Source organism: Apteryx mantelli, chromosome 17, assembly GCF_036417845.1.
Source record: "Apteryx mantelli isolate bAptMan1 chromosome 17, bAptMan1.hap1, whole genome shotgun sequence".
Lineage (NCBI taxonomy): Eukaryota > Metazoa > Chordata > Aves > Apterygiformes > Apterygidae > Apteryx > Apteryx mantelli.
In genome coordinates this window covers 12,813,112-12,839,013 of record NC_089994.1, presented here as the reverse complement: position 1 = coordinate 12,839,013, position 25,902 = coordinate 12,813,112, and the positions used below count along the sequence as shown (strand labels likewise).

Genomic DNA, 25,902 nt, shown 5'->3' with positions numbered 1-25,902 from the left:
TACAAACAGCATGGACCAGGAAATGATAATTCTTCCTGCCCCCATGACACACTGCTCTCCTCAGAAACATTTCTATTTCTGCATATGAAAGTTCCTCCATTATGCACAAGGAGAAACATCTGCTTCTGATAGTGCAAACAGCAATATTTACATCTCTGATGGCTAATAAATGCAAACCAGATTTTGCTCAGAATATTAACAGGGCCAGGAAAAGCGATGTCTGTGCAAGCTGTTTTGGCCTCACATGTCCAGAACCCAGCGGTGTTGCGACTAGCAGACAGTAGTTCACATCAGTTTTGCACTGGAGTTCTGTTTCTTTGTTTTACAGCACTCCCTGCATACAAATCTCTTCAGGCAAAGACAAACGTAACAAAATCTGAAAGAGCACTCAAAGCAGAATTTTGCTCCGGGAGCAACTGAACAGCATAACAAATGGCCGTGAAAGTCTCTCTCAATCATTATTCACCAACGCAATATAAAACAGAGATCTTGGTGAACTGTATTCACCAATCACGCTCTTTTAAAGTTATACCATATCTGTTAGCCAAACATCTTGGATAAACTCCAGTTGGCTTTAAAATTAAATATATTGCCTCTTTAGGTCAACATTGAACTTGTCCTTACCTCCACGCTGGTTTAGTGAGTGCTTGTTGTTGTGCTGTGTTTCAGAGCTGTATGCCAAGGACTAGTCTTCTAGAGGCACAGAGGAAGGTCATGCAGGCTAAGCAGGACAGATGGGCAAATAGCAGAGTGTTAATGTCACTGCCCTCTGGTCCCACAAGATGATGAAACAGACCCAAACTGGAAAAGCTTCACACAAGTCAATGGACGAACACTTGGAGTGCTGTAAGGCAACTGAAATTCCATGAACTTTGTTTTGGGCCTTCTGTAGTCAGCCTAATGGGTCTGTGGCTAAGGATTTGACTCTATACTGTAGGAAAACAGCATTAATTACTCTGGAAGTAAAGAGAACTTGCCTTTTAGGTTATGTAACCCACGTTGCCACTGTCCTATATAACTACCCAGCACTAAACACCACATAATTGAATGAAAACTGCAACACAGGGCAGGGAAATTGCTGAAAAAATTAATACCACCAATGATATTGATTTATACATTCAGTATTCCAGGCAGAGTTGGCCATTTTAAGTTATTATCCTCAGGAGTCAATGTATTCAACTGCTATGCAAAAACAAAGGGAAAAAGTCAAAGAATATGATTTGCAACATTTGCAGCTGAAAAAAGGAGATATTGAATGCACAATGTGCACTGAATGAGGAAAAATCATGTTGAAAAAGGAATGGAGAAAGAGAAGCATACATGAAGGATTGCTAGCATACTGTAGAAAGTGTAACACATTGAATATATCATTTACACAATTCTTTTATTTTGCCTTTTTGATATTATTCAAAAAACAAAGGCAGAATTTCAGCTGTGCATGTGTGTGTAGATACATCTAAAAACACATGCATACACATATATGTATATATAAAACAACTTCAAAAGAATGACTACTGGGTCTCAGAGGACTTCAAAGTATGAAGCGATACAACTCTTATGTATAGATAAAGTTAAGGTAACAATATTGTCAGTTAAGGATAAAATAACAATTTGCATTATTATCTACTGTAATGCAAATTGTTATTTTTACCAGCAAATACGTGGCTTGCTTTAGACTCAGTGTCAGGATGAATGTTAAATCAGAGCTGATGAATAATTCATAGATGTTATATAATGCTACTGCTCATTCTGGGGTTCATGTTTGAAGAATGACTTCTCCTGGTTAGACGCTGTTCAGATTCTGGGCCAGAAAACACTCTGGCATGACCTGTCTACAATGAGATAATGATTTGCTGATGAAAGGGTTGGTTTGTTGTATTTTTTTTTTTTTTAAACCATTAAAATTTTATCAAGTTTTCATTACACAGGCATATCTACAAAAGATTAAATAAGCAAATGCACAAATTCAGCAAGCTTGTTCCATCTACTAAGTTGATTGCAGATTAACAACTGTGCAAGGCAAACTAAAGGCCAGTACATGTCAGATACTATGCAAAATGTAGTGCAATGAGGAGAACACCGCATTTGGCATTAGGAAATTTGGGTTCATTCCCAGCTCTGCCAACTGCCTGGGACATGACAGAAACACAGTGAAGTGATTTCTCCCAGTGTCCTTGGTTGGGAAAGACAGGAAATGAAGACTGTAACCTTTCCAGGACAGAAACTGAGTCATGGCATATTTATAACTAGACCATGCGCTTGATTGGGATCTCCTCTCCAAAGTGAAACAAAGATACCCGGCTTCTACCATAGACAGGTAGGGAGAGGTGAGGATAAATGGTCTGTGGCTCTTCATGAATCTTATGTTACAGTTGGATGAGAGAACACTATTCACAAATAAAAAAGAGCAGGAATCCCAAGAGCTTTATGGAATTTAGCATGAGTGATTTTATATATTTTTTCCAAATGCTAGGGGAGCTTGTTTGAAGATTTCATTTAAAAAACAAAATTTGCAAGAACATATTTTTCTCTACTACATGTTTCCTGCTCCCTCCCCCTTTATTTTTTTCTTCTTTCAGTCCTCTCCCATGTGTTCTAAGTAGCTCTACTAATTAGAAATCCCCCCGAAAATGTTAAGGAGGAAAGCAAAGAGAACAGAGCAAGAGCTTAACAAGACTTTTAAATCTTGTTCTATGTATTCTCGTAGCTATATACATGCTCAGGCAACATCTAGCATTATGGGAGAATTAATCCATATGTCTCAGAGGGAAAAATAAGTTATAACTGATATGGGCTGAACAACCTCTGAGCTCACTCTTGGAAATCAGTCTATTCAGTCCAGAACAGCAGCATGTGGAAATACCTGAAAGTATCACAGCAGTGTCAGTAGGTGAGAACAGGGGGCCCTTGGCAGGACCAGTAGGTCCAGAAGCAGCAGCAGTGCCTTGACACAGCTGTTCAGCTGTGGTTCTGAGCTAGTTCCTTCAGCATCTCTGCATTACTCTGTACTAGACTACACATCTTTCAGAAGTGCAAGCACTAGGCTGGGAGGTGCGACTAAGGACCATTAGAGGATGAAAGCATCCCTGGACCTTCTCAGAGAAGAGTCATCAGTTTGCACAAGACACTCTTGTGAAGGGTGTGACTGCTGTCCAGATACTCCAGGCAGACATCACAGCACATATAGGGCACGCATACCAGTACAAGCTAGAACCTCAGTAAGTGACCAGGATTATTGCTGCAACACCTTCGCTTTATATCGCTTGAACTCGTTAAGTTACATTTGGCCCAGCTATGTTAACTATATTGCTTTTCACAACAGAGCTGCAAGTCTGACAAGCACTCTGTAAAGTCAGAGCTGTGACAACTAAAATCAAAATACTGACTAGTATTTCCACTTTGGCTCTACTAGTATTTCTACTTACATTAATAATTACAGTAATATTCCATTTAATGGAGGTCCCTAAGCTATTCAGTGTGTGCTTGCAAGCATCCTAGTTTTGTAAGTGGTTATGATTAGCTGATGGCATCTTTATTATCAATATACACTGCCACCTAGGAATAAAGGGGGCATGAGTGTAAAATAACTACTCATTAAAAAAAAAAAAAAAATCCAACCTAAACTTATTATTAATGCTGTGTTGTTACAGGTCTTCTAGTTACACAAGAGACTGCAGCATACATGCAGGCCATGGGGTCCTTAGCTTTGCAGGTAGTAAGTCACCTCAAGATCAGAATACAAGTTAGATGCCTTATAATATGCAATCCACATGTGATCAAGCAGCTGCTCGGCTGTTGTTGCTCTAGAGACAGGGAAGGGAAGACTACAGACGGATACAGTTATGAGATGAAGAGCGTATTGCTTAGGTTCAGCAATACTGAAACATAGATAGCGCTGTCATTTTTGCACAATGCTCTTTTCAGTTTAGCCACGATGACAAAACGATAATTGCCTGACTACAAATGCACCCATTAAAAAAGGTATATAAAAATCACTCAGACTGATGACAATAGTGGAAAAAAAATACAGCTCTATAAAAATTAGTGACCAGTTTGTCTAAACTATGTAGCTTACTCTTCAGGGAACAAATCACCCAGATCTCCCAACTAAGCAGAATCAGACAGCATTAGAGCACAGACAAGACTTCTACAATAGTACTTAAGCACTCTCTGGAACTGATAATTCACTACAGTTGATACAAGAACTAGATGTCCAAGCCTGGCTGTTCTGTATGCTATGCTAATGATCCTGTTCCCCACTGGACAGGAGATAAAAACTTGTGATGCCCATTATGATCACAAATTACTTTCTCCCAACAGAAGAGGCATCAACCCACATACTTCATGAAGAGATTTATACAGACATATAGAGCAGTTCATACTGTGACAAATAGGTTCTTCATAATGTACAACTTCCTTCTAACATGATCTTAAATTACCAAGATATTTACCTGCTACTTGGCTATCCACATTTCCTTTGCATGTAAGCAGCTGTGCTAGCTGCTGTAGCTGCTACATAGCACTGCTAATAGCACCTAAGTAGCTGCCAGGCTTTGCCTGAAAAGTGACAGCATTTTGGTAGCAAAATCACCACCCGTATATTATTAAAGTGTAGAAAGTGTTTTGAGAGTCCTTAAGAACATGGCATGCTAGCATAGCCCACAGTGAGAGCAAATTCTGTGAATGACTCGCAACCGGTGACACCGGGGGGGAGGGGGGGTTAATAAGTCTGATCTACTCACTGTTCATGAGCATTTGTACCTTTCAGTGCACAGAGTCCCAACACAATGCAAGATCTCTTTTTGGAGGAAATGTATTTCTTCGGATGTCATTTAGGCTTTGGAGTTCTTTGTGGTCTCAGAGCTACTTGTGCTGCACTCAAATATGATGTCCTCCCTTTTGCTCTTGAAAGTTATCCCATACTTTGTACAAGAACAATCTATGAAGCCAAGTGTAGCAAGAATGGAAATTTACTTTAAAGAAACAAACAGTTACAAAACTCAAGAGAAATTTTTTCTGATGCCACTTTTTGGGGGCCTTTTTCATTTAGGATACTATATGTGGACCCGAAGAGCTCAGCTGAAGACTATGCAGCACTATCTAGTGCTGCTTAGAGTAGGCTTACCAGTGATTCTTGGCGAGCTGTAAAGTACAAGTGTCTTAATGAAATATCATCTTTGTTCATGTTTGTGTTAGTCTGAAATTCTGTGTGCCTATTCAATAATTCTCTCCGTAGCTAGTAATAGGCTTGGTGTAAATCTGTTCTGGCTAAATCAAGTTATTATAAGACAGGGAAATTAATAGTTTTACAATTCAATTCCTGCCTATATTTTAAGATTTTGCTGCCAAGTTTTAACATACTTGTTTCCTGAATGCTGACAAGCAGAACAACTTGTATTGATTCGCAGTATTCATTCGCCATATGACATCACTGACAGCTTCATTACATGGGATGTTAATTTTTTTTCCATGTGGTCACCCTTAACAAGATTAAATATACTTTGTATTTTCAAGCCATTTCCTTGAAAGGAATTGTGGTCAGATTGTCATCACATCAAGGTTATTTAACCTAAGTAGAAAGAAAAAAGATAAGCAATTCTGAGAGGTCATCTACTGATGATAAGAAAGTATATTACTCACGTAATTTTTGTGACATGTTAAAGTGGTATTTTATTTTCAATCTTATACCATTCAAATTATCCTGAGGTGCTTTGCATATTTACGAACACACACTTAGGACAATTCATTTCCTCTTTGAAATCAGAATTCTGATCCCACTTAAGTCAATGGGAGCTTTGCCATCTACTTTAATGAAATCAAGATCTGGTTCTTACTACACATAACTGAGATAGCTTCATAATACTCTGAACAACCGGCATGAATTATCCAAGGCTTCTGCCCCTGCTGGAAATTGCTAATACAATCAGCAGGTTGGAGGTGTAAAGGAAGCAACAAAGAGATTACAGTTGTGAAAGAGGGTTACAGTGACACTGCACCATATAAATACTGTTTTACCCATATTATGTTAATCTGTATGAGTTTCCTGGTTAATCTATCTTCTCTAATTAAAGTTGTTTAATACACAACCTGCAGGCATAGAATAACACTTTATTGCAAATAAATATGCTGCTACAATCAGCACATTTTCAGGCAAATCATACATAAGTGTCACTGGTAATGCATTATGCATACAAAGAAACATTACACCTTTCTCAAAAGCTTTTCTCCTTTTTTTTGTAATGCTTATGCTTAAGAGTTCAACATGATCATAATTTGGCTGATTGGGAGATTGTAAGAGAGGCACAAATAATGGATTGTGCCAAACAGGAGTAAAAAAAATCCATAGCTAGTAAGCAATAGTGTTCACTAATAGCTGCTGCCTAAAGCACTCCCACTAGCCTGCAGAGACTCTCACGCTCTTTTTTTCCCAGGAGGTTGGTGTGTGGTTGATGCAGACTAGAACAAATTTTCTCAGTTAATTCAGTTTCACATAACTCAAGTGTTCCAATGGCAATTATTTGCAACTAATCTCCTTCAGCTCATCCTGACAGGCATGAGACATTAACTAAATAAGCATTTATCATGCGTCTCTAACAAACGTTAGACAAGCAAACTTAATAGACTTTGTTGACCTAAGCAGGAAAGCACCCTGCATTTCATATGCAGAAATTTCCACACACATACATCGCATCTGTAAATAGGACTGAACTCAGTCCTCTGAACACTTGATAGTGTCACTGCAAACATTTGGGATATGTCAGACACACAGGTGCCTGGGAAAAGTAAGATGTCGCACTGTTAGGGACACTCTAACCCTAACATTAATGTGCTTATTACTGTCTAGCTGCTAATAATTTTAAATGAACATCTGGTTCCAGCCTCTTGTAGTACTGTTGGCATGAAAGCTTGCATTTCATTTTCAAATAACCGAATGTTTACCGGGGAGAAGAAGTGATAAAGGATGCAAAACCTAGGTTTGGAATGGCTTCCTTTTTAGGCATCTCAAAAAAGTAAAAAAATCAAGATACTGGTTTCTACAATGAACCTTTCTGAACCTCCATTCATTCTATTTGCATGTCCTTTTACTTCCTAAAAAAGATCCGCTCTTACATGACACAGGGACACCAAAGTTATCTCCCGCTACCAGCCATTTTTGTCATACAAGAAAAGCTGCAGAGAAGGACTGTGTCACTAATAAAGAGGCAACTTTGGGAAGGAGTAATAATCTATCAGCATGCACATGAGTATCAAGGAACTATAACCACTCCCAGGGAGCCAAGGCCCCTCTTCTGCCTTGCACAGACAATGTGGGTCATAGTGCACATATGAATCTGGCCAAACAGCTTCGCATGCTACAAGCAGTGCTTCATGGTTTTTTGTTATTTTATGATGTCATCTGCACATAGAAACTTTCAGTTCCCTCTCACCTTCCAAATACACTAGATCTCTTGGCAAAGAATTTATTGCTTCAAAATTGCTGAAAAATGCACATTTCCGAAGTCATTTACACATGCCAGACAGTCAACAGGATATGAATATAAATATGACATCAATAGCTGGTTCTGTTCAAGTTAGTGTATCTGAAAGGAAAATTTCTGAATAAATCACAAAGATCACTACTCCTACACACCAAGCAGACCAATGTGAAATCTTTGCCAGCCAGCAGTCCTCACTTTGATTTGAATGGATGCAACTGATTGTCTCTTTTAATCATTAACATTCACAGAAAATCTGCAAATGACTTTTCACCTCGTCTACAAAAACTAACCATCCCTCCTAATTCCCTTCTCAGTTATATCAATGATTAGAGCCTTTCTCTGCCAAAAACAGACAAGCAGCACATCCTTCATGTTTCTTCTCTAATTACAAAGTCCAGTTAGTGATTACACCCATGAAGGTTGGGGGGGATGGGGGCAGAAGGAATCAACAAAACAGTGACAAGAAAAAAAGCTTATTCTATGAGATGCCTAGTATTTTTGTACACTTGCATCTTGTAATATAGTTGTATAATGAGGACAGTGGACTGTTTTTGAAATGAAGACAACTGTAGTATACGTTACAGATAGCCAGTATCAATAATTGTAGGGAAACAAGGAGAGATTGTTCATTATGATTCCCAGCTTCTACTTGACATCTCTCTTGTTGGCATATAAGCTCTTTGGGACAATTGTCTTTCCCTGGTCTCTTCCCCGCTGCACACACCTACTTGCAATTAAAGGAGTACAGTTACAGAAGATTACTGGCATATTTTCTACACTTTTCTATTCTACTAATCAAATTCCAAACTATTACCAGAGAGAACTGTCATAAAACACATGTGAACTCGGGATTGTTTGGATATTAGAACTGAACTGAGAGAAGAGGGAGGAGGGGAAAAAAAGGACACCACTACTGATGTGCTGAAACTCTCAGTTTGGAAAACATTTCAGATAAATGAAAATATAGATGCCTGTACACCGCAAAAAGGACTCTGCTGAAACCCTGCAAAGCCAGAAGTATTCCTTGAGGGAGATCTTATAAGACCAGTCTCATTCAGCTATTTATGTACCTCCAGAAGTCACTGTGTTGCACTGAGTGGTAGACATAAAGCAAGATACGGTCACAAACAGCAAACTGATAGCACAACTAGGTGAAGCCAGACTTCTGACTTCCAGTCCTCTGATTTAGTTACAAATTATGCTACCCTTTGAGTTGCAATATGCAAGCATCTATGTAGCCCTTTAACAGTACAGAGTAATGGAAGCATGGATATGTGCCTGTGTGCATGGCTAGAGGGATTACGCCTTATTCTGTCCCTTGGAAGGGCCTTATAAACTCAGTCCTACAGATTGCAGAGTAAATGCATACCTCCTTTCAAGTAAACTCACAATAATGTCAAGCATGTATGATGCTCACACACATAACCTGAAGGACAAATAAGGAGGGGAAGGCGAGTAAATTAGCTTTTACATGTATTTGCAATGGAGGTACCCCAAAACTGAATAATTTAAATTGAACACAAGTAGACTCTCAATAGATTTGCAAGGTTCACACCTATTATTAGAAGCAGCATTAGCTAGCTCGAAGAACTCCCCTACCCTTCAAAGATCAAGCAAAAAGATCTCTCTCACAGGCTTTTGGTGTGTCTGCTCCTCCACTGGTGCATTAAAAACAAAGCACAGAAATGAACTGAAAGCTTTTCATTTCTTTCTCTAATTACCAAGCACAGCAGCTGCATGGTGGAAGAATAATGAGCTCCCCCCTCCCTGCTCCTCATTTGAAGAAAATCCAAGGCTTGTTTGGTGCATATTTTTGTGGATTTTTTTCTTAAGATATTACTACTTGCTGCTGTCAAGAGTTGGTTTTGTTCTATTGCTTTAGCTAAGGACACTAAGGCAATGCAATAAATAGAATATAATTGGAAACATTTGTCCTGCATTTATTACTGCTGCATGCCTAAGAATAGGCCTCATGTCCTGGATCTCTGTGCCATTGTGCCGAAAGTTGTACAGCGTCTAATTCACCTTTGCCCCAAAGACCTTTTAGAGATGCCTTTTCTCAGTACTGCACAATATACTGCATAGGAACAGATAGCCCCTAAGGTGGAAAACTATCCCGTTACAACTATCCCTGACTTACTGAGTAAGGAAAATAATGACCAGAATAACCAACAGCTTCAGGGCAAAACTCAAGTGAATAAGGCAAACTCTTGTCCACAACTAACAGTCGCTTACCTGGTAAAGCAGTTATAAGTAGCATGCCTCTCAACAGATGAGCTGGAGAGCCCCTGACTCTTAGCTATTCCCAACTACAAATTCAACTGCTTCAGCACCGTTATCTAAGCACTGTGTAATCAGCACCATTTAAATTAGTTTGAGCTGAAGGAACTCCATCGTGCAGCCACTAGAGGAGTAACTCAAATATAATGCTATGCAGTCATTTTGGCCATGAAGACAAGTCTGAAGTGTTTAAACTCAGGACATGCAAAAAAGCTAAGATGTTTAAAATACGAATGAAAACTAAGCTCAAGGTTCAGATAAAGAAAGGCAACCAGGTTCAGCCCTGCGCCAGGCTTGTGAGTAGCCTTTCACTATACCCAAGGATCAGGCCAAAACAACCCCAAAACACTTTGGGGTATAATTCAACTTTGACCTTGATCCAAGTTTATTGCTCAGCTTCAGTTCACAGTTACAGTAATATTTTCTGTGGGCTTGCTCCAGAAGATGAGGTACTTGACAGAATCTTAAACTTGGCAGCAACCAAATAGCTCAGTTTCTTTTCCTACTCAGTGTGGAAGAAAATAGTAATGTTTCCTGGCATCCTGACCACAATTCAGTGCAACACACATGTGAAAATTTGGAAAGCTATCAAAAATTTTCTAAGACAAAATCCTAATGCAGACTCCACTCTGAGGGACAGCTAGTTTTAGGTAGTCAAGAAATTTGTGCCTATGCTCAAAATAGGACTAGGACTCAAAATCCGGAGATTGGTCCCCAGCTTTACTATACCATTCCTGTATTGCTTTCAGTGTAACACATCTTCTGAATAAGGAAAAGAATAGAAGTTTGCTTTCTTCCAGTTAGGCCATGCCCTGTCTCCATAGAACACACTCTTTTTTAACAGATACATCACTAACAGTAAGTAGACAGAAGTTATCCAAGACGTTATATTTGCCTTTTTGCATTTTCAGGGTACAATCAGACTTCTCTTTACAAAGCATTAGTACATTTTTATATGGGTTTAATCCCCATATGTTGTACAGAATAACAGAACAAATCTTAAAATAAACAATATGTTTCAATTACTGGGAAGTTAGGTTTGTATAGCAGACTGCAACACTTTCATAAAGTGTTTCAAACAGTACATTATTCCTACACAAAGAGCACAATAGCACATGACCAAAGATGCATCTGGCAATGCAGTGAGACTACTACTATCCATCACCTAAATAGATGAGAAAAGTTGGCAGTAAGTGCTGCCAACTGCTGCTCTAATAAATAATATTTCTCTCAACAGAAAGCCAGTACCCATGTGCTGATTTATAGTAAATGTGTCATTCTTTCTCTCTGCTATCAGACATGAAGACAGTAACAAGTACCTTAAAGCACAAGAATACATTTTTAATAAATACACAACACGGGTACTGGCACAGCAGTTTATCCACTATATGTGAGTAAAAAAGCATTTGAATTGCCCGTGTGGATACCCTAAGATATTTCACTACATTCTATGTTGTTGGTTTCCTGAGCACTGCTTTGAGAATGAAGATCAATAAATTATCTGTGAATAATGTTTAGTGATACACTTGCCACATTTGGATGCATGTGTAGAAAGTCATCACTGTCAAATCAAAGCTGTGAAGAGGTAGCAGGGGCTATGCCTAATGCAGAGATGTGCAAAGACACACATACTTTTAATCCATGCAAACACATCACATATGAGAGTTGAAAAATGCTCTGGTTCATAGACTAGTCTGTAGAGATTCCTTATGCATACTCAGTGTCTACTCTTCAGTGACCACTAGTCATAAGGTGAAAGGGAGTCTCTAGAACAGGACATTCTCTCTCCATCACTAACAGCTGACGGGGAAACATCCTGTTTTGGAGGTTGGATAGCTCACACAAGCGTGAAGCCACAATCTTCCCATCTCAAGATGTTTTCACAGTACGCTATTAGCCTGGTAGCTGTACTAACACTAATAACATACACGTTGCATAGCATGCAGTATGTTGAGTGCTTGTAGGGTCAGATCCTGTCTCATGGCGAAACTGTACCCAATGATTCCTTAGGTGAAGTACTTCTGCAGACACCTATCCATTTGAGAACACAATGGCACTGTCTCTTGCATTCCTGAAACACCTGATGTTCAGTCACCCTCAAACTTCTTATTGCAGTAATAAGTAGTGCCCACAGAAAAGAACAAGGAAAAAGAATGCTGAAGTCCTCCAGGTGAATATTTTTGACATTGCTGGAATTTTGAGTTTCTTACAACCATAAGCACTGTTTCTTTTTCCAAATAAATAAGCGTTAATTAGGTAGGAACAAGAGTCACTTACAGATTTCTACCTCCCAGAGATGAATTATTAGCTAAATCCTTCTTTTAATTCCCACAGCCAAGGATGTTCCTAAATTGGAGAGAAGCAGGAATTTTCTCTTTAGCATTGTGTTTTTCAAATCTTTGCAGGACAGACTGCAAGCCCATTCTTTCTTCTGGAGGCCCAAAGGCATGACATAGCCAGCTAGCATAACTTGAAGATCTCTATCCAGAGTTAATTAACTATAATTAGCCTTAAAATTCTTGTTCCCTGGTTGGAAAATGTCAGTTCTGTGAAACACAGGCTTTTGAAACCTCACTTTATGTTTGTTTGATCAGAATAGTTTCCCCCTTTCCACACAAAATCCAGAGAGAGAAATCAGAAGTGCACCACACCAGACTAGCAAACTACCCAAGGATGACAGCACTTAGGATATGGAAGACAGATTTAACCTCCTGCACCAAACCAGGCAAAGCTAGGCCTGGGTCTCCAGCATCTCTACTGAATGCCACATCAGATGTTTCTACTCCAGAATTAGTCCCAGAACAAAATGGTTAAAGGAAAACAACAACAAGAAATTATCTAGGAACATATTCCATCCATAGGATGCTCAGTTGAGCATCAGAGATGTGACAAAAACATCATATTAATCAGTCCACAAGAAAGCAAATTCTAAAATAAAGAAAACAGATGCTATAGGTTTGGATATGAAAATCCAGGCCCCACAACAGACAAAAGGTGATTTTTGGATCCATAGCAAAGCTATAGACCTAATCCTGCTTTTAGGCTTCACCGTATTTCATATAACTCTACCTAACCCATTTCCTTTCAAATACCATTTTTAATAACATTTGCCGAAATAGCTTGTACCTGAATAACTCCTACAAAACATATTTCACAAAGAACAAGAATAAATATCAAAAGACATGCTCTGTTGTAGAATTACAGCTTTACATGCATGGCAGTTTTATTAAAGTAGTGAAAATAGTAGAGGGGTTTCACAGGAGACTATCAGTTGTGATTAACAGGGGACAAAACTACTAAAATAATGAATTTAATTCTAGCCAAAGCAGCCCTCGGTAGAAACCAACACAAGCCAGATGCTATGATTTGGAGGAACCTTTCCCCATTCCTTTTGAAGAGCAGAAACCAAATAACTAAGAAATGCATTAATTTTACAGACAATATGAACCACAATAATCTACCAGGAAATCAGCTAAATCAATTGAGGGGCTTATGCTCAAAACTTAAGTTAAACAGTTTTCATAGAATTGTGAAGCTTTCACAACTTTTTTTGGTTTTGCTTTATTATAAGCAGGACCTTTCCCTCAAAATAACTAAATTCCTGGATTTTCTAGTTTTCTAAATTGCTAAACAGCTGTTTCCTCTTCACATAAATGACAAAGAATGAGTTATATTTTTCCAGATTTTAGGATCCCAAAAGGTAATAGCCCCTGTTGAAACCAGGTGGAGTCATATGCATTCACTTTCCCTAGAAATTGATTGATCTGGTGAAGAAAATTCCACTTTAATTGTCCATCATGAAAAATTAAGAACTTGATCAACTTGATCTCTTTATCTAAGCCTGAAAACAGTGTATTTGAAAAAGTTACAGACAAATTATATTCGAGTTTAGTCCATATTTTGCAATATAGTTCCTAATATATTTAGGAATTTAGCTCCATTTATAGGAACTGGACTACCCGGCTAGTGCTAAGGGAAACAGGAACATTAGGGATTGTGTAATCTTTCATGGGTTCCATTGAATAAATATAGAAGACCGGAAAGAAAGCAAAGGCCACCTGTCTTACCCCTACATCACACCACTGGACTTAGAGCTTGGTAAAACAGCAAAACTCCTACCAGATTTATTAGATATATAAAATCATTAATATCAGATGCCAAACAAGACAAAATTGTTACTTTTTTTTTCCTCCACATGAAAGATAATATGAAAGAACTACATGCACAGAGTAGGGTCCAAGTCATTACATTTACCAAATTCTGAAGCAACATGCTTACACTGTACATATTGCATTGGTGTTTTGATATATTTTTGCTGCTTCTGAAACATCAAAAAACAACGGCAACTATGAGAATATCTACACATTGTTTAAAGGAATACCACCCCCTATCAACGCATTAGGAAAGTTGAGTAGGTTCTCCTAACCTAAAATAACCCATAGTTCATAAACAAGTACATGAAATTAGACATACAGAGATAGTTTGAAACAATGAATTGCCTTCTGGTAGTGTATTAAAATAAATGCTCAACATCACAGAATTAGAATCAGGAAAAAAAAAGTGAGAAGTCTGTCCAAGTGTTTATTAAAAAGCTGAACTGGCCTCAAAAGGCTTTGGATGACACAAGCAATCAACAAGTAAATAAAAATCAGTACATCTCATCCAATCCGGCTTCAAACCTTTGGAGCAGACAGCATCTCATGCCAATAGTCAGAGAGTGACTGGATTCACAGGAGGAAAGCACTTCCACTCTGTGGCCATGAGAATTAGCAAGTGCTAGGAGAAACAAGTCAAAGATAGCATTTTGAGTGTAGTTGGGAAGATTAACACTGCAAGTTTAAGTGCTTCTTTGCTAGAATCCATTCCAAAACCACACTGACATTTTGCAGATAGTCAGGCCAATAATTAACTAATGTAGCACGATCCAGAAATAGACCTTATAAAGGCAGCAGGTTGTCTGGAGTCACTGACATAGTAACTGAAAAAAGCAAGAAGTGTTTGTGCTATGCCACAGTACTAAAAGATGTTCACATTCTGTCTCTGTTAAATCATGTAGCTTTTTTGAGCATGGTAAATTTGGTTTCCTTCAGACTTGGTATCTAAGGTGCTAGGTCTGACAGCAGCTTTTCCTTAACATCATCTTCCAGTGTGGATTTGATTGTGTCTAGGCTGACAATGCAGATTTTATCTTTTGAGGAGTTGCAGAATTTCTCTAATCCTGATGTCCTGTTTACTTAAAATGATATAAACTTATCTTTGAAGCATCCAGTCTGCTGTTAAAGTTCTCCCACAAAGGCTTTCAAATCTTTTAGTCAGCCACTGTGTTCTAAAAGAAAATATTTTCTAAGTCTTTGGCTTAATGTTTAAAAAAAAAAAAGCGTACATCTGGTAGCTCTGTACTGTGCCTGGTTTGCACCTCTGAGACTAAGTCAATGATCAAGGCTGATATTCATTTAGCTTCACAACTCAAACTTGGCCCATCCCCTAGTCTTCACACTCAAAAAGAAGTTCTGTGATCAATATTTGCAAACCAAACACAGCTGATTATTAATACAATATAATCCCTGATGGCCTTCCTCTAATACTCCTTGTCAAGACCCTTTAAATAGGCTCTCAGATCACAAGACAAAGCCAGAAATTCAAGGAAATAAATGCTCTTCATTCTCCTATTGCTCGCAAGACAGTCACACACTCATGCACATGCTATTTGAAATTAAGAGCTTTTCATTGATCTACTTTTGGCTGTGTAAAGCCAGCTGCTAGGCTGAGATCTTCCTCTTTGAAGATTTTCCTATATTATGATGCCTACAAGAATAGGAAAAACATCATAAGGCTTGGATTGCTTATATGCCGAGACCTCAGCTTACCACACTGATCAACACTTTTTATAGCATGTGCTTTCCTTATAAATCAAAGCAGCACACAAAATGGAGAAGACAAAAGCATCTTGCGTGTCTTTGTTACTCACAGTAGATTTTATTAACTTACTCAGCACTGAGAAGTATTTCTTTTTGATTCTCCTGTACAGGCAAATTATATTAACTGGAGTGCCTTAAACAGTTCTGACTTCCAAGCTAAGAAAACAGTAACTATTGCATTAGGCAAAGGGGCTTCTTTATGAGAAGCATCAAGAGATCCTGGAGCAGTCTACTTCCAGACTTGGCAGCTCAGGATTTTCCCCTTAGAACAATAATGCTCTGAGCCTTGTGCGTAGAATTATCCTTTAAGAAAAGCAGCATCCAAAAATTGGAGAAAGAAGCTCTGGAAAGCAACATCATTACAAGACAGCAGGACAGATACAACTTTGAAAAAAAGTGTCAATAAATGTTAAAATAATGAACTCCAATGTAGGATGTTTTCTTCATCACCCAATCAGCACACTCTGTTCTACAATGTTTTAGCACAGACTACTTCAAGTATAGGAAATAAACCACTAGATCCAAGTACATACCTTTACATACAGGTATTTATTGTTTTATTAGCACAGATTCTTCCTTCAGAAAAGAATGTTATCAAAAATCAAACATAGCAAAGGATAAAGTACTTAAGCATGGTTCAATGAACAGTGGCACTGAGTTCCCTCCCTCTCCTTTTTTTTAATTCAAGTCTTAGAATTTGCCATTATGGAAGCACTAATAATTTATCCCAGCAGATCCCTTACAAAGGTATGACAACTCCACAGGGCTTCAAGTTTCTTACTTGATCCCAGTCAAACTGTGAATGGGAAAGGCAAGACTTGTGTGCAAGGGACAATGACAAGCTGCACCAGAGAAAAAGCAGAGGAAGACAGTGACAAATTCTACACTGACTGATTTGAAGCCAAAGTGCATAGCATGCACTGAAAGCACCAGCTGTTGAGTATGAAACACTTCACACTTGAGACATTTAGAAACCAAACATCGATCACTGAAGGAGAAACCTAAGGACTTTCTGACAGGGAAATGTGAACCCTTAGGGAAAAAAAATTAACTGATTTGATTACTCAAACTGTCAATATCAATACGAGGCCCTCAGGCCTCATATTTGATATCTTTGTGAATCATACAGCCTTACAGAAGACAGTGCTGCAGGAGATCTTCTCCTCTGCACAATAGGCAACTGCAAGATGCAGAGAGCCATAAGCAACAGCATGCAGTATATTGCCCAACTGTGCCATCTGACACTGGGTTAACGTATCTATCAGGGACTGTTTTCACACTTCTGACAAGCTCTTACTCAGCCACATAACTTGACATGTGCAATTGCAGTCCGCTTTGATTTGTAAGCTGTCTACCCAAAAGCTACAATTTCTTGAAGTTATATTCTGACTCAAAGGAATGTTGATTTCAAACAGCATTTTTAAAATGTTTTAGACTTCAGACATTAAACAATGCAGCAGTAAGATCCAATACAAAAGTATGTATGAACTAGCACGTTGTTACAACAGTTGCGTATTAGGGACCTCAAACAAACATAAACCTTTACTCTGAAGTTCATATGACTTCATCATTTCACAGACACTGTCAAGGACTTAGAAGCAAGATTACTGCCTACAGGCTTGTTAGGCAAACTGTTCATGTGCCAGTTCTTATCACAGTGCAGGTAGACTCCAGCAGCAATTCTGGATGTAAACCTTTCACAAGACAACATCTCCCCACTTATCCCCCACACAAAGGTGGGGAAATGCTGATTTCTGTTTGACAACAATAAACATTACAGTTTAACCTACTCAAACTTTAATTCTCCATAGAAACTAAGCAAATGATTGTATTCTAGGCTCACATCCTATGATGTGGACTTAATGTTCTGCTTTCCATTACAGATCAATAAAACCCCCACTGATGCGAACAGCAGTCTAGCAAGCCGATGACTCACTGCACAGATGGATTAAAAGAATTAACAAATTGCTATTTGTGAACATTCACAGGAATTAGAAAGTAACTGTGAGGCAAAAAAAAAAATCCACAAAGATAGTAAAGGATATTCTGATCAGTTTGCAGACAGTATGCCAACAAAGGGGGGAAAAATAGTAATTTTTCTTCTCCACACATTCATGTCTCTCTTCTTTATGGATTAAAGGAACCAATGAAGCAAGTTTATTAACATTCAAATGCCAGCACTAAAAATCAAACAAGATCACCATCCAATGTCCCCCCGCCTCCATAAAAGAAAAAAAAAAAGCCTCAGAAAAGCAGTGGCTGAAGATCAACATTTACTTCATTTGCAACAAGAATTGCCAGAACCATGAAGTTTGCAACTAAGCCTGTCCCTAGCTTTGATGTTCATTTTATCATATAAAATGAAAACCATTAATAATTTCTATTTCTTTGTTGTTATTAGTAATAAATATGTCCTCACAATCCATTGAGGCAGATGAATCTCTCTTGGGTTCCTTAGGCATGCCACTAATACAAATAAATAACAGTGGCTTTAATACACAGTTACATGAAGGCAGACTTTGACCTTTCCTTCTGATATTCATATACTTTCAATGATGCAAAGCACAAAAAAAAAAGAAAAAACTATTTCCTCATGTATGAAGTGAGATTTCCAAGGTTTAATTAAGAATGCTATCACACCGTTAGACAAATGGTACTGCCTATTAACCACTGATTAACCTACATCCCAAAACAAAATTTGCTCATAAGAAAAATAAGTTTATTATCTGAATATACTAAACCTGCCGAGCTATGACCTCCTCTTCTTTTGCAGAGGGGATTTTTCTTAATCAAGAGGGATAAGTACTATTGACCAGATTGCAACACAGAGTTGGCTGCTTTGTTGCACAAAGAACTTAATGCAAAACTTTCTTGAGGTAAGACAGATATACCACCAACTTTGAAGGCTCCCCTTAAATACATCAGTATTACATACAAAGCAGCTGTTCATTTTGATTACTTTATCCGATGTCAGAGCATTACTAAAAAAAGAGGAAACTCCCCCCAAACCCTTAGAATGTACATTACTATCCACGATACTGTTTTGCACACAAAACCATAATACAGTCTGTATGGAACTTATGCCAAAATGCAAATGCCATGGGTTTCCCTAGTAACAACAAAATCAAATCTAAGAGATGAAAGCTGAATGTAAACAATTTGGTTAATTATAAACTGAATTTATTTTAAAGCTATTTCATTTGCTCTAAGAATCTTTTGCACAGTAACAGAAATTGCTTACATTATACAGATTTTAGCTGAAAAGTCTCATAGACAAGCACTTTTTGGAGAAAAACAGGAAAAAAACGAAGTTACTGATATAAGGGAATTCAGGAGCAAATTCAACATTGACTGTTAGTACGACTCATAAGCTTTAATTTACCCTTCTCAAGCACATTAATTAAATAACTTTTATAATACAACAGTGAAAATATTTTTGAATACAGAAAAAATAAAGTAAATGGAAGAAAATAAGGGACAACCTCATCTACATTTATAGTATTTTGTCATCATCAGCATCATAAGCTCTACTCCATCAAAACGACAGGAATTGAAACTTCAACCGAATTATGACAGTTTATAGCTGAACTATATATAGTTCAGCAAGAAGGTCTACCTGATGGAACCTGATGGACATTCCTAAGGGAAACATCTTGGAAAAAAAATACAATCTTTTTCTGGATACTTTTTTTTTTTGCATTAGTGTAAACTGCTTTCTGTTTATATTTAAGCACATCTTTTTTTTTTTTCTTGTGACCACCATCATGAAAGAAGCAGTTTGCCCAAAATAAAGTAACCAGATAAGTTAGTCATAGAATTGGCAGGCTATGCAATACACACACACAAAAATCCACCAAAGGATACATGGTTTATCTGTGTAAATTGCCAGAAAAAGAAAGGTAGTCAATAAATTAAATCAATGTGTTAAAAAGACAGGTGATTCCCCCCCACCTCCCCCTTTTTCTTTTTTTTTTTGGAAAGATAAATAGAAGCTCTATACAATTCATACTAGAGGTAAGTAACTCTGGAAATAAAGTGAGCAACTAAACTATGAACTGCAGCAAGCTTATAACTTAAAAAAAAAAAAAAAAAAAAAAGCTGGAAATCCTCAACCACTACTTGGTACCCAATCATTAATGCAGTCAGTTACATACTGTGGTCATTAACGTATCCATAAGTTGTTTATCTAGCTACTATGTTACAGCAATTCTGTATTTAAAATGCGAGTCCAAGGAGAACTACCAAATGTTTTATATGTGGATCCTACTGTAATGGCAAAAGTAACAATAAAACCTACTCAAAATCATGAGAATTTAGAGAGCCATCTTCTTTAAGAGAGTAATTATGTACAATTTTAGTATTCAAGTAAACCTCACAGATTCTGTGCATCCTTCCCTAAAGGACACTGCAGCTCTACTCTTACAAAATACCACTGAGGGAGAATAAGGAAGTCAGTGCAGGCTCATGCCAAGTCTTGTAATGAACAAATGGTGACCAAGAAGAAAAACACCCTTACGTTCACTTTCCTTAGTCAGGCTGGAGCTAAGATCTTCTGAGCATGGCATTTTCTACAAAAATAACAGACCTACTCTAAAAGAGTGCCAATGTCAAGATTAGTATAGTGAAGCACAAGCTTTCCATTTTTACTACAGAAAGCACCATTCACGTGTTGACCAATAAAATCTTTTACAGTAGCTTTTTCATATAGTTTTGTCCCCTTATAACCAATATAGAAGAATCTAAGTCCATTCTTGGAATCTATACCAATTCCCATCCCAAAAATGACAGTTTCTTACTTATTGAAAAATTGCAAGTTTCTGTACAGAGCTGCTTACCTCTCCTTTGCTTTGTTTTCTGTAGGGTCTCCAACTCTGTAACTTGTGATTTCTTTTCTCCTGTAAATCTGGAATAACATTTGATCTGTTCTTTTGCTATGCTGAAAATTTCTTTTTATCGCTGAAGGACAAAACATGATGCAAATGGTATTTTTCTTTCTTTAGAATCAGCACAACATGCTCTTCTTTCAGACCTACTTAAGAACAGAGAAAAAAAAAATGTTTTTCTCCACTTTCAGCTAAAGGTAAAGCACAAAGCTACAGCTCTATTATTAAAGAGAAAAAAGCCTGGTATCGGCATAGGAAAAAAAGACTTATTTTTACTTGCTTTCCTACCGACTACAAAAAGAAAATAGAAAAAGAGAGAGGGACAGATTACTCATTTGGTAATCTTCTCCCCTCATAGCTAACTACTCTTCAACACAGTCAGGCCAACTGGGGCTGATTAAAGATCTGAACCAACATGGGCGGTTTACCATATAAAGGCCCTAAACCAGAAGTTTATAGTCATTTCAGAGTATTTTTTCTTACTAGCAGATATTAGTTAGACATGTCTTTAAATGTGGTAAAAAAAAAAAAATCCTGTAGTATGATTATCTCATTTTCCTTCCCAACGATGACATACACTAGAACAAAAAATACAAATGAAATAAACTTTACTTTCTTATAAATTGGGGTGAGGGGGTAGGGAACTACCCAGAGGAAGAGATGAGGGGAGTGCTTTTTGATTACTGTGCAAATTCATAATGCACTATCATGTGCTTTCTTAAATACACTAAGGCTCATCATATGTAGTCTGGTCATGTTCCTATTTATTTTTCTTAGGTAATCAATAATTTGAAAGTGATGTACAGTAGTTCTTCCAGAAACCTCTCTCAACTCCTTTCCTGATTGCAAACTAGTTATATAGTAACATATAGGCTAGAATATCACATGCTGCAGTAAGCAATAAGATGCTACTACAGGCCTCAAGTTTCATTTTGTCCCCTTTTTCAGAACTAGACACATGGTTTCCCTCTTCCATTTCTTTAGGTTATTTTCAAATCACCAAACTAACACAAATTAGTTTTTTAAAGTCTTGTAGTTAGCTTATCCCTCCCCCCCCCATTCTTGATAATTCAGTAAGAACATTATCAACACCTGGTGCTTTATTGTTCCTGGGTGTTCTGAATCATCTCTTGGTTCTTCTACAAACAGCTCAGCTAGCTGGAAAATTGCTGTTTGTTCACCTTTATCCATTTCACCATTAAAGAACTCATTAAAATACTCTCTCCATCTTTCTGTAATTGCATTCTTTGTAACTAAGATTTCCATTTTTGTCCTTTATCTGACTCATACACAGTTCATATCCTTGTCTCAAATGCTGATATCCTAGCAAAATGTTCTGAAGCTATCCTATTACACTGCCACTTCAGCTGCATGGAGCCATTTTTATGCCATACTTATTTGACGGGTTCTTGCTCTATCTTTTGGCTGAATCATTTTCATTAACACTGGCCTTACAAAAGTCACCAAATCCTTGCTACATATCAATATTTAATTGCTTTCTTATACTCCCCATCAAGAGCTGTTAATTTTTTTTCTTGGAGTACTTCCTACTGTTTTTTCCTGTTCCTTTCTTTATTCTGAATGTTTCCCAGGTGGTATCAAGCTGCTCCACAATCTTCAAGGCTGTTCTTAATCACTCCTTGATATGCATGTACATAATCTATGTTTTTCAAAGGTTAGCATTATATTTGGAACATCTCTCTTCTTTGAAACAGCTCAGTCAATATTTTTAAAAATTAGGAACACAGATGAGTCAGAAGCATCTACCATTAGCAGATTTGTTCACTGAAGGCTTTGAAGCAAGCAGATTACTGAAGATTTCCACACATTCATCATGAAGCTTGTTTCTTGGATATATATTTGTTGACTTCAGGACATTCATTTTTCTCCCCTCTTATCTCTTGTAAGACTGTTCTCCATCAGAACACATTTTAGATGGCTTCTTGCCCCTATGGGCTCTATAGGCTCAGTCTAGATTACATAGTTTTAGCAAAGCCATCTAACCAATTCCCTTTCTAGAAAAGTCTTCCCCTACTCCTCAATCTTTTCCCTTCCAACTTTGGTTCCCAGACCCACTCTCCCCTTGAACTTCCCACGCAGAGCCTTAAGTGGACACCACCTCTGGCTTCCTGCTTTACTTTTCTCCAGTAAAGTCCCGCAACAACTCTTCTCCTTTCGAGAGCTGCCAACTCCACCGCGTTTTTTCTGCCTAGCCCTGCACTGGTCAGTCTCTTCATTTCAGGTTAGCCCTATCAGCTCCTCCTTCCCTGGGGGCAGGCTCGCTGGGGTGCCCTGAGGACCTCGGCGCACTGCGTCACTCGCCTTTTTAAGCCTAAACCCCGCATTAGGCGAGCCCGTCCGCCCCCCCGCCCGCGCAGGGCTCCCACAGCGACCGCTTCGGCCGCCACCTGGCGCCGTGACGAGCCGCTAACCGCCGCCGGGCCCGAGCGCCCCGCCCCGCCCTGGGCCGCCTCGGGCGCCAGCAGCCCCCGCCCCGGCCCTCCACGCGCACCCCAGCCTTCCGCTTGCCCTGCGCACTTTCACCACTGCCGGGGCGTCCTGCTCCCCCCCCCGCCTGCCAGACAGTTGCTCACCACATGCCGCCCAAATACCCTCGCTCAGCCGCCAGCGACAACATAAATCCGCTTTTCTCTGCGTTTTCATTTTATTTTATATTTGTTTTCCTGAAGCGTTAGGCGAATCTGCTAACTACCGGAAACCCGGGTGCCGTTTACTCTCCTAGCGGAAGCGGAAGCGTCGCCATTTTGTTTCGGGTGATGGCGACTGTGTTGCTCTGGAGCTGGGGAGTTTAGCGCGGCCCCGGCCTTTAGGGGGACTCGCTTCTCGGACAGTCGTTGTTACTGCGAGTTTCCTCCTCCTCGTTGCATCCTCTGGTGATGTACGGAGGGGTCGGGGGTTCTCGACGGACTGCAGAAGAAGCAGGCCCGCCGCCCCTAATGTTGTTGTCAGGCGGGGGAGCGGTCCCTGGGCCCCCCGGAGGAGGTGGAGGAGGAGGAGGTGGAGGTGGGAATAGCCGTGTGGAGCTGCTGGTGTTCGGCTATGCCTGCAAGCTGTTTCGAGATGATGAGAAGGCTCAGTACCAGGAGCAGGGGCGACACCTTATTCCTTGGATGGGAGACCCCAAGATCATGATCGATAGGTCGGTGCAACCCAACCCCCAGCCTCTGCTGCGAGATCTCCTGTTATAGCCTCTTTCTGTTCCTCCCCTTATGCTGTGGGCAAGTGAGGGGGGATGTGTGAGCAAAGGAGGGTTCGCTTTGGCAGACATGTGGGGATTTTCTTCGCTGGCAGAGTTGGAGGGCTGCTCCTCCTGGTAATGATGCTTCTTTTGTAACATTGCAGAGCCTTTCCCCCTGGCAAGGGGAACTTTGGGGTTCTCCTCTCTGACAGCTTCGGGAGTTTCCCTCCGAACCCTTCTGATAATCAGTGTGTTTTGAGGCTTCCTCCTCCACTTGCTAGGGTAGGGTTTACAGCGTGGTGTGGAGAGTGGGAATGAGCTGCTGTTTTCAATGCAAACCCCAAACATCATCTTTTTTTCACTTGGAAACTAAGGGAGTCTTATTGCATGGGAATACTTATTAGACATCTAATGGTTGTGTCCCCAAAGCAAGTAGAGTGCAGTGTGGGGAGTGGAAAGATTTTTATCCACGTAAGGGGAAACTGGACTTTACTTATTTCTCCTACGTAATCTGGCTGCAAGCTATTTATGGGATCCCTCCAGAGCAATTCTTGGCCAGATAGCTTTCTCCTTGTGCTGTGAGTGACTGCATTAGGCAGAATGGCTCTGTATTTTGGAGTTGCTTGCTTTTCAAATTTTATGTCAGGTGTGACTTTTTTTTTCTTGGTTGTTTTGTAGTAGGGGCTGGTTTACGGCATGAGAGAGTAATAGAATTTTTTGGTACAATAGCATCAGCAGTGCAGAATGGGATTTAGAAATAAATTTATTCAGAATAAATTTAAGAGGAGTTGTGGCTGTCCCTGAAAACTTCAGTGGGAAAGATGGAAGAATTTGGGTTTGAAAAGGATCACATGACATACTATAGACATTTGTTCCCTCAATTTCATCAGTGTTTTGGTGCTAAACATGATTTTCCATGTTTCAATTTTAACAGGTGTATTTGGCTTGGAAAAAAAAGGGTTAGTCTTTTTATTGCCTTCCAGAAGACTGGAGAAAATACCCTGGCACTATATTGGATTTTCCCCCATTTATGATTTTTATGATTGAAGTTAATTGCCACATTGAAATAAATACAAAAAGAGAAGAAAAAATAACCATAAACGTATGTTAGTTATGTTTTATTTCTTATATAAAAATAGAAGTGTTACAATGCTTGTCTTTTAATGGCAGCTCACTTCTATGACAGATTTCTTTAGCAGGTAGAGGCATTTTTATGATTCTGCGTAACAGTAACCCAAATTAGAGTAGCTACAGAAATTGTTGGGAACAAAAACTAAGTATGTGCATGTATATGCATATAATACCAAAAAATGCAAATAACCTACATTTATAAGTTAAGGAAGTTTGCATTTACTAATCTTATAAACTCCTTTGGAAGCTTAGATTTTTTTTATCTCCAGCAGCAGGAAGTCTTCGTTTTCACCTGTTGAGAAAAACACATTGCTATGAGAAGACATGGGTTGAAGTTTGCCTGTGGACAGAGCTTGATTAACCAGACCTACGTGTTTCATTAACTTTTTGCTATTAGAATATTTACTTTCTTTGTTTTTGGTCTAGCAAGTTGGCACAAGTCAAGAGTTGTGTGTGGGAAGACACCTCAGCGGAGTCGAGCTTACTGTCACTTTACTTTTCAATCAGTTTCTTTTACTGATGCATAAACATTATCCCAATGCAATGCTTTTCCTGCAAATAAAATTATTTCTGCTTAGTAGAAAGGAACTGTACGTCATTGATCTTTGCCGTTTTTACGGTGAACCTCCTTGAATTGCATGTATATGTTACTGTTCCTATGTATGTGTGTCTCTCTATCACATAACCCAGAACTTATTTCCTCAGCCAAATGGCTAGGGGCCGAGCCTAGCCATGATTTTACCTCCAATGGACGCAAGTTTCTATGGTGAAGATATCTCCTGAGAGTTCGGGACTAGCAGAAAGAAGCGAGGAAATTTCGACCGTTTGGTTCTTACGGATAGGTATTTATGTATTCGGGTTTGTGTGAATGTAAGCTATTTGACTTTCCAGAAAAACATATTTTGCAAGTGACATTGATTGGTTGGTTGAACCACATACGGTAAGAGCTGTTAAGGAAATGGATCCCATTTAAACTATTAAAGGATACCTTTGCCTTTAATTGTAGTAATTTA

At 38.9% G+C, this 25,902-nt stretch overlaps 1 protein-coding gene and 1 long non-coding RNA gene across 5 annotated transcripts in view; one reads left to right on the top strand and one right to left on the bottom strand.

Annotated features, from left to right (window-relative positions):
- Positions 1-22,913, bottom strand: part of LOC136993552 (uncharacterized) — a 146,539-nt gene extending 123,626 nt beyond the window's left edge. For 2 of the 3 annotated variants that reach the window (XR_010885925.1, XR_010885923.1), the window contains exons 1-2: positions 21,652-22,913; positions 20,512-20,708 (exon numbers count right to left, since the gene is read on the bottom strand). This is a non-coding gene — a long non-coding RNA (uncharacterized lncRNA). The remainder of the gene's footprint in view (positions 1-20,511; positions 20,709-21,651) is intronic. The other variant, XR_010885924.1, reaches the window with a different exon arrangement.
- Positions 22,914-23,336: 423 nt separating this feature from the next.
- Positions 23,337-25,902, top strand: part of SFSWAP (splicing factor SWAP) — a 54,475-nt gene continuing 51,909 nt past the window's right edge. For both annotated transcript variants that reach the window (XM_067307274.1, XM_067307273.1), the window contains exon 1: positions 23,337-23,719. In XM_067307274.1, coding sequence (XP_067163375.1) covers positions 23,457-23,719 — 263 coding nt within the window. In that variant the 5' untranslated portion in view covers positions 23,337-23,456. The remainder of the gene's footprint in view (positions 23,720-25,902) is intronic.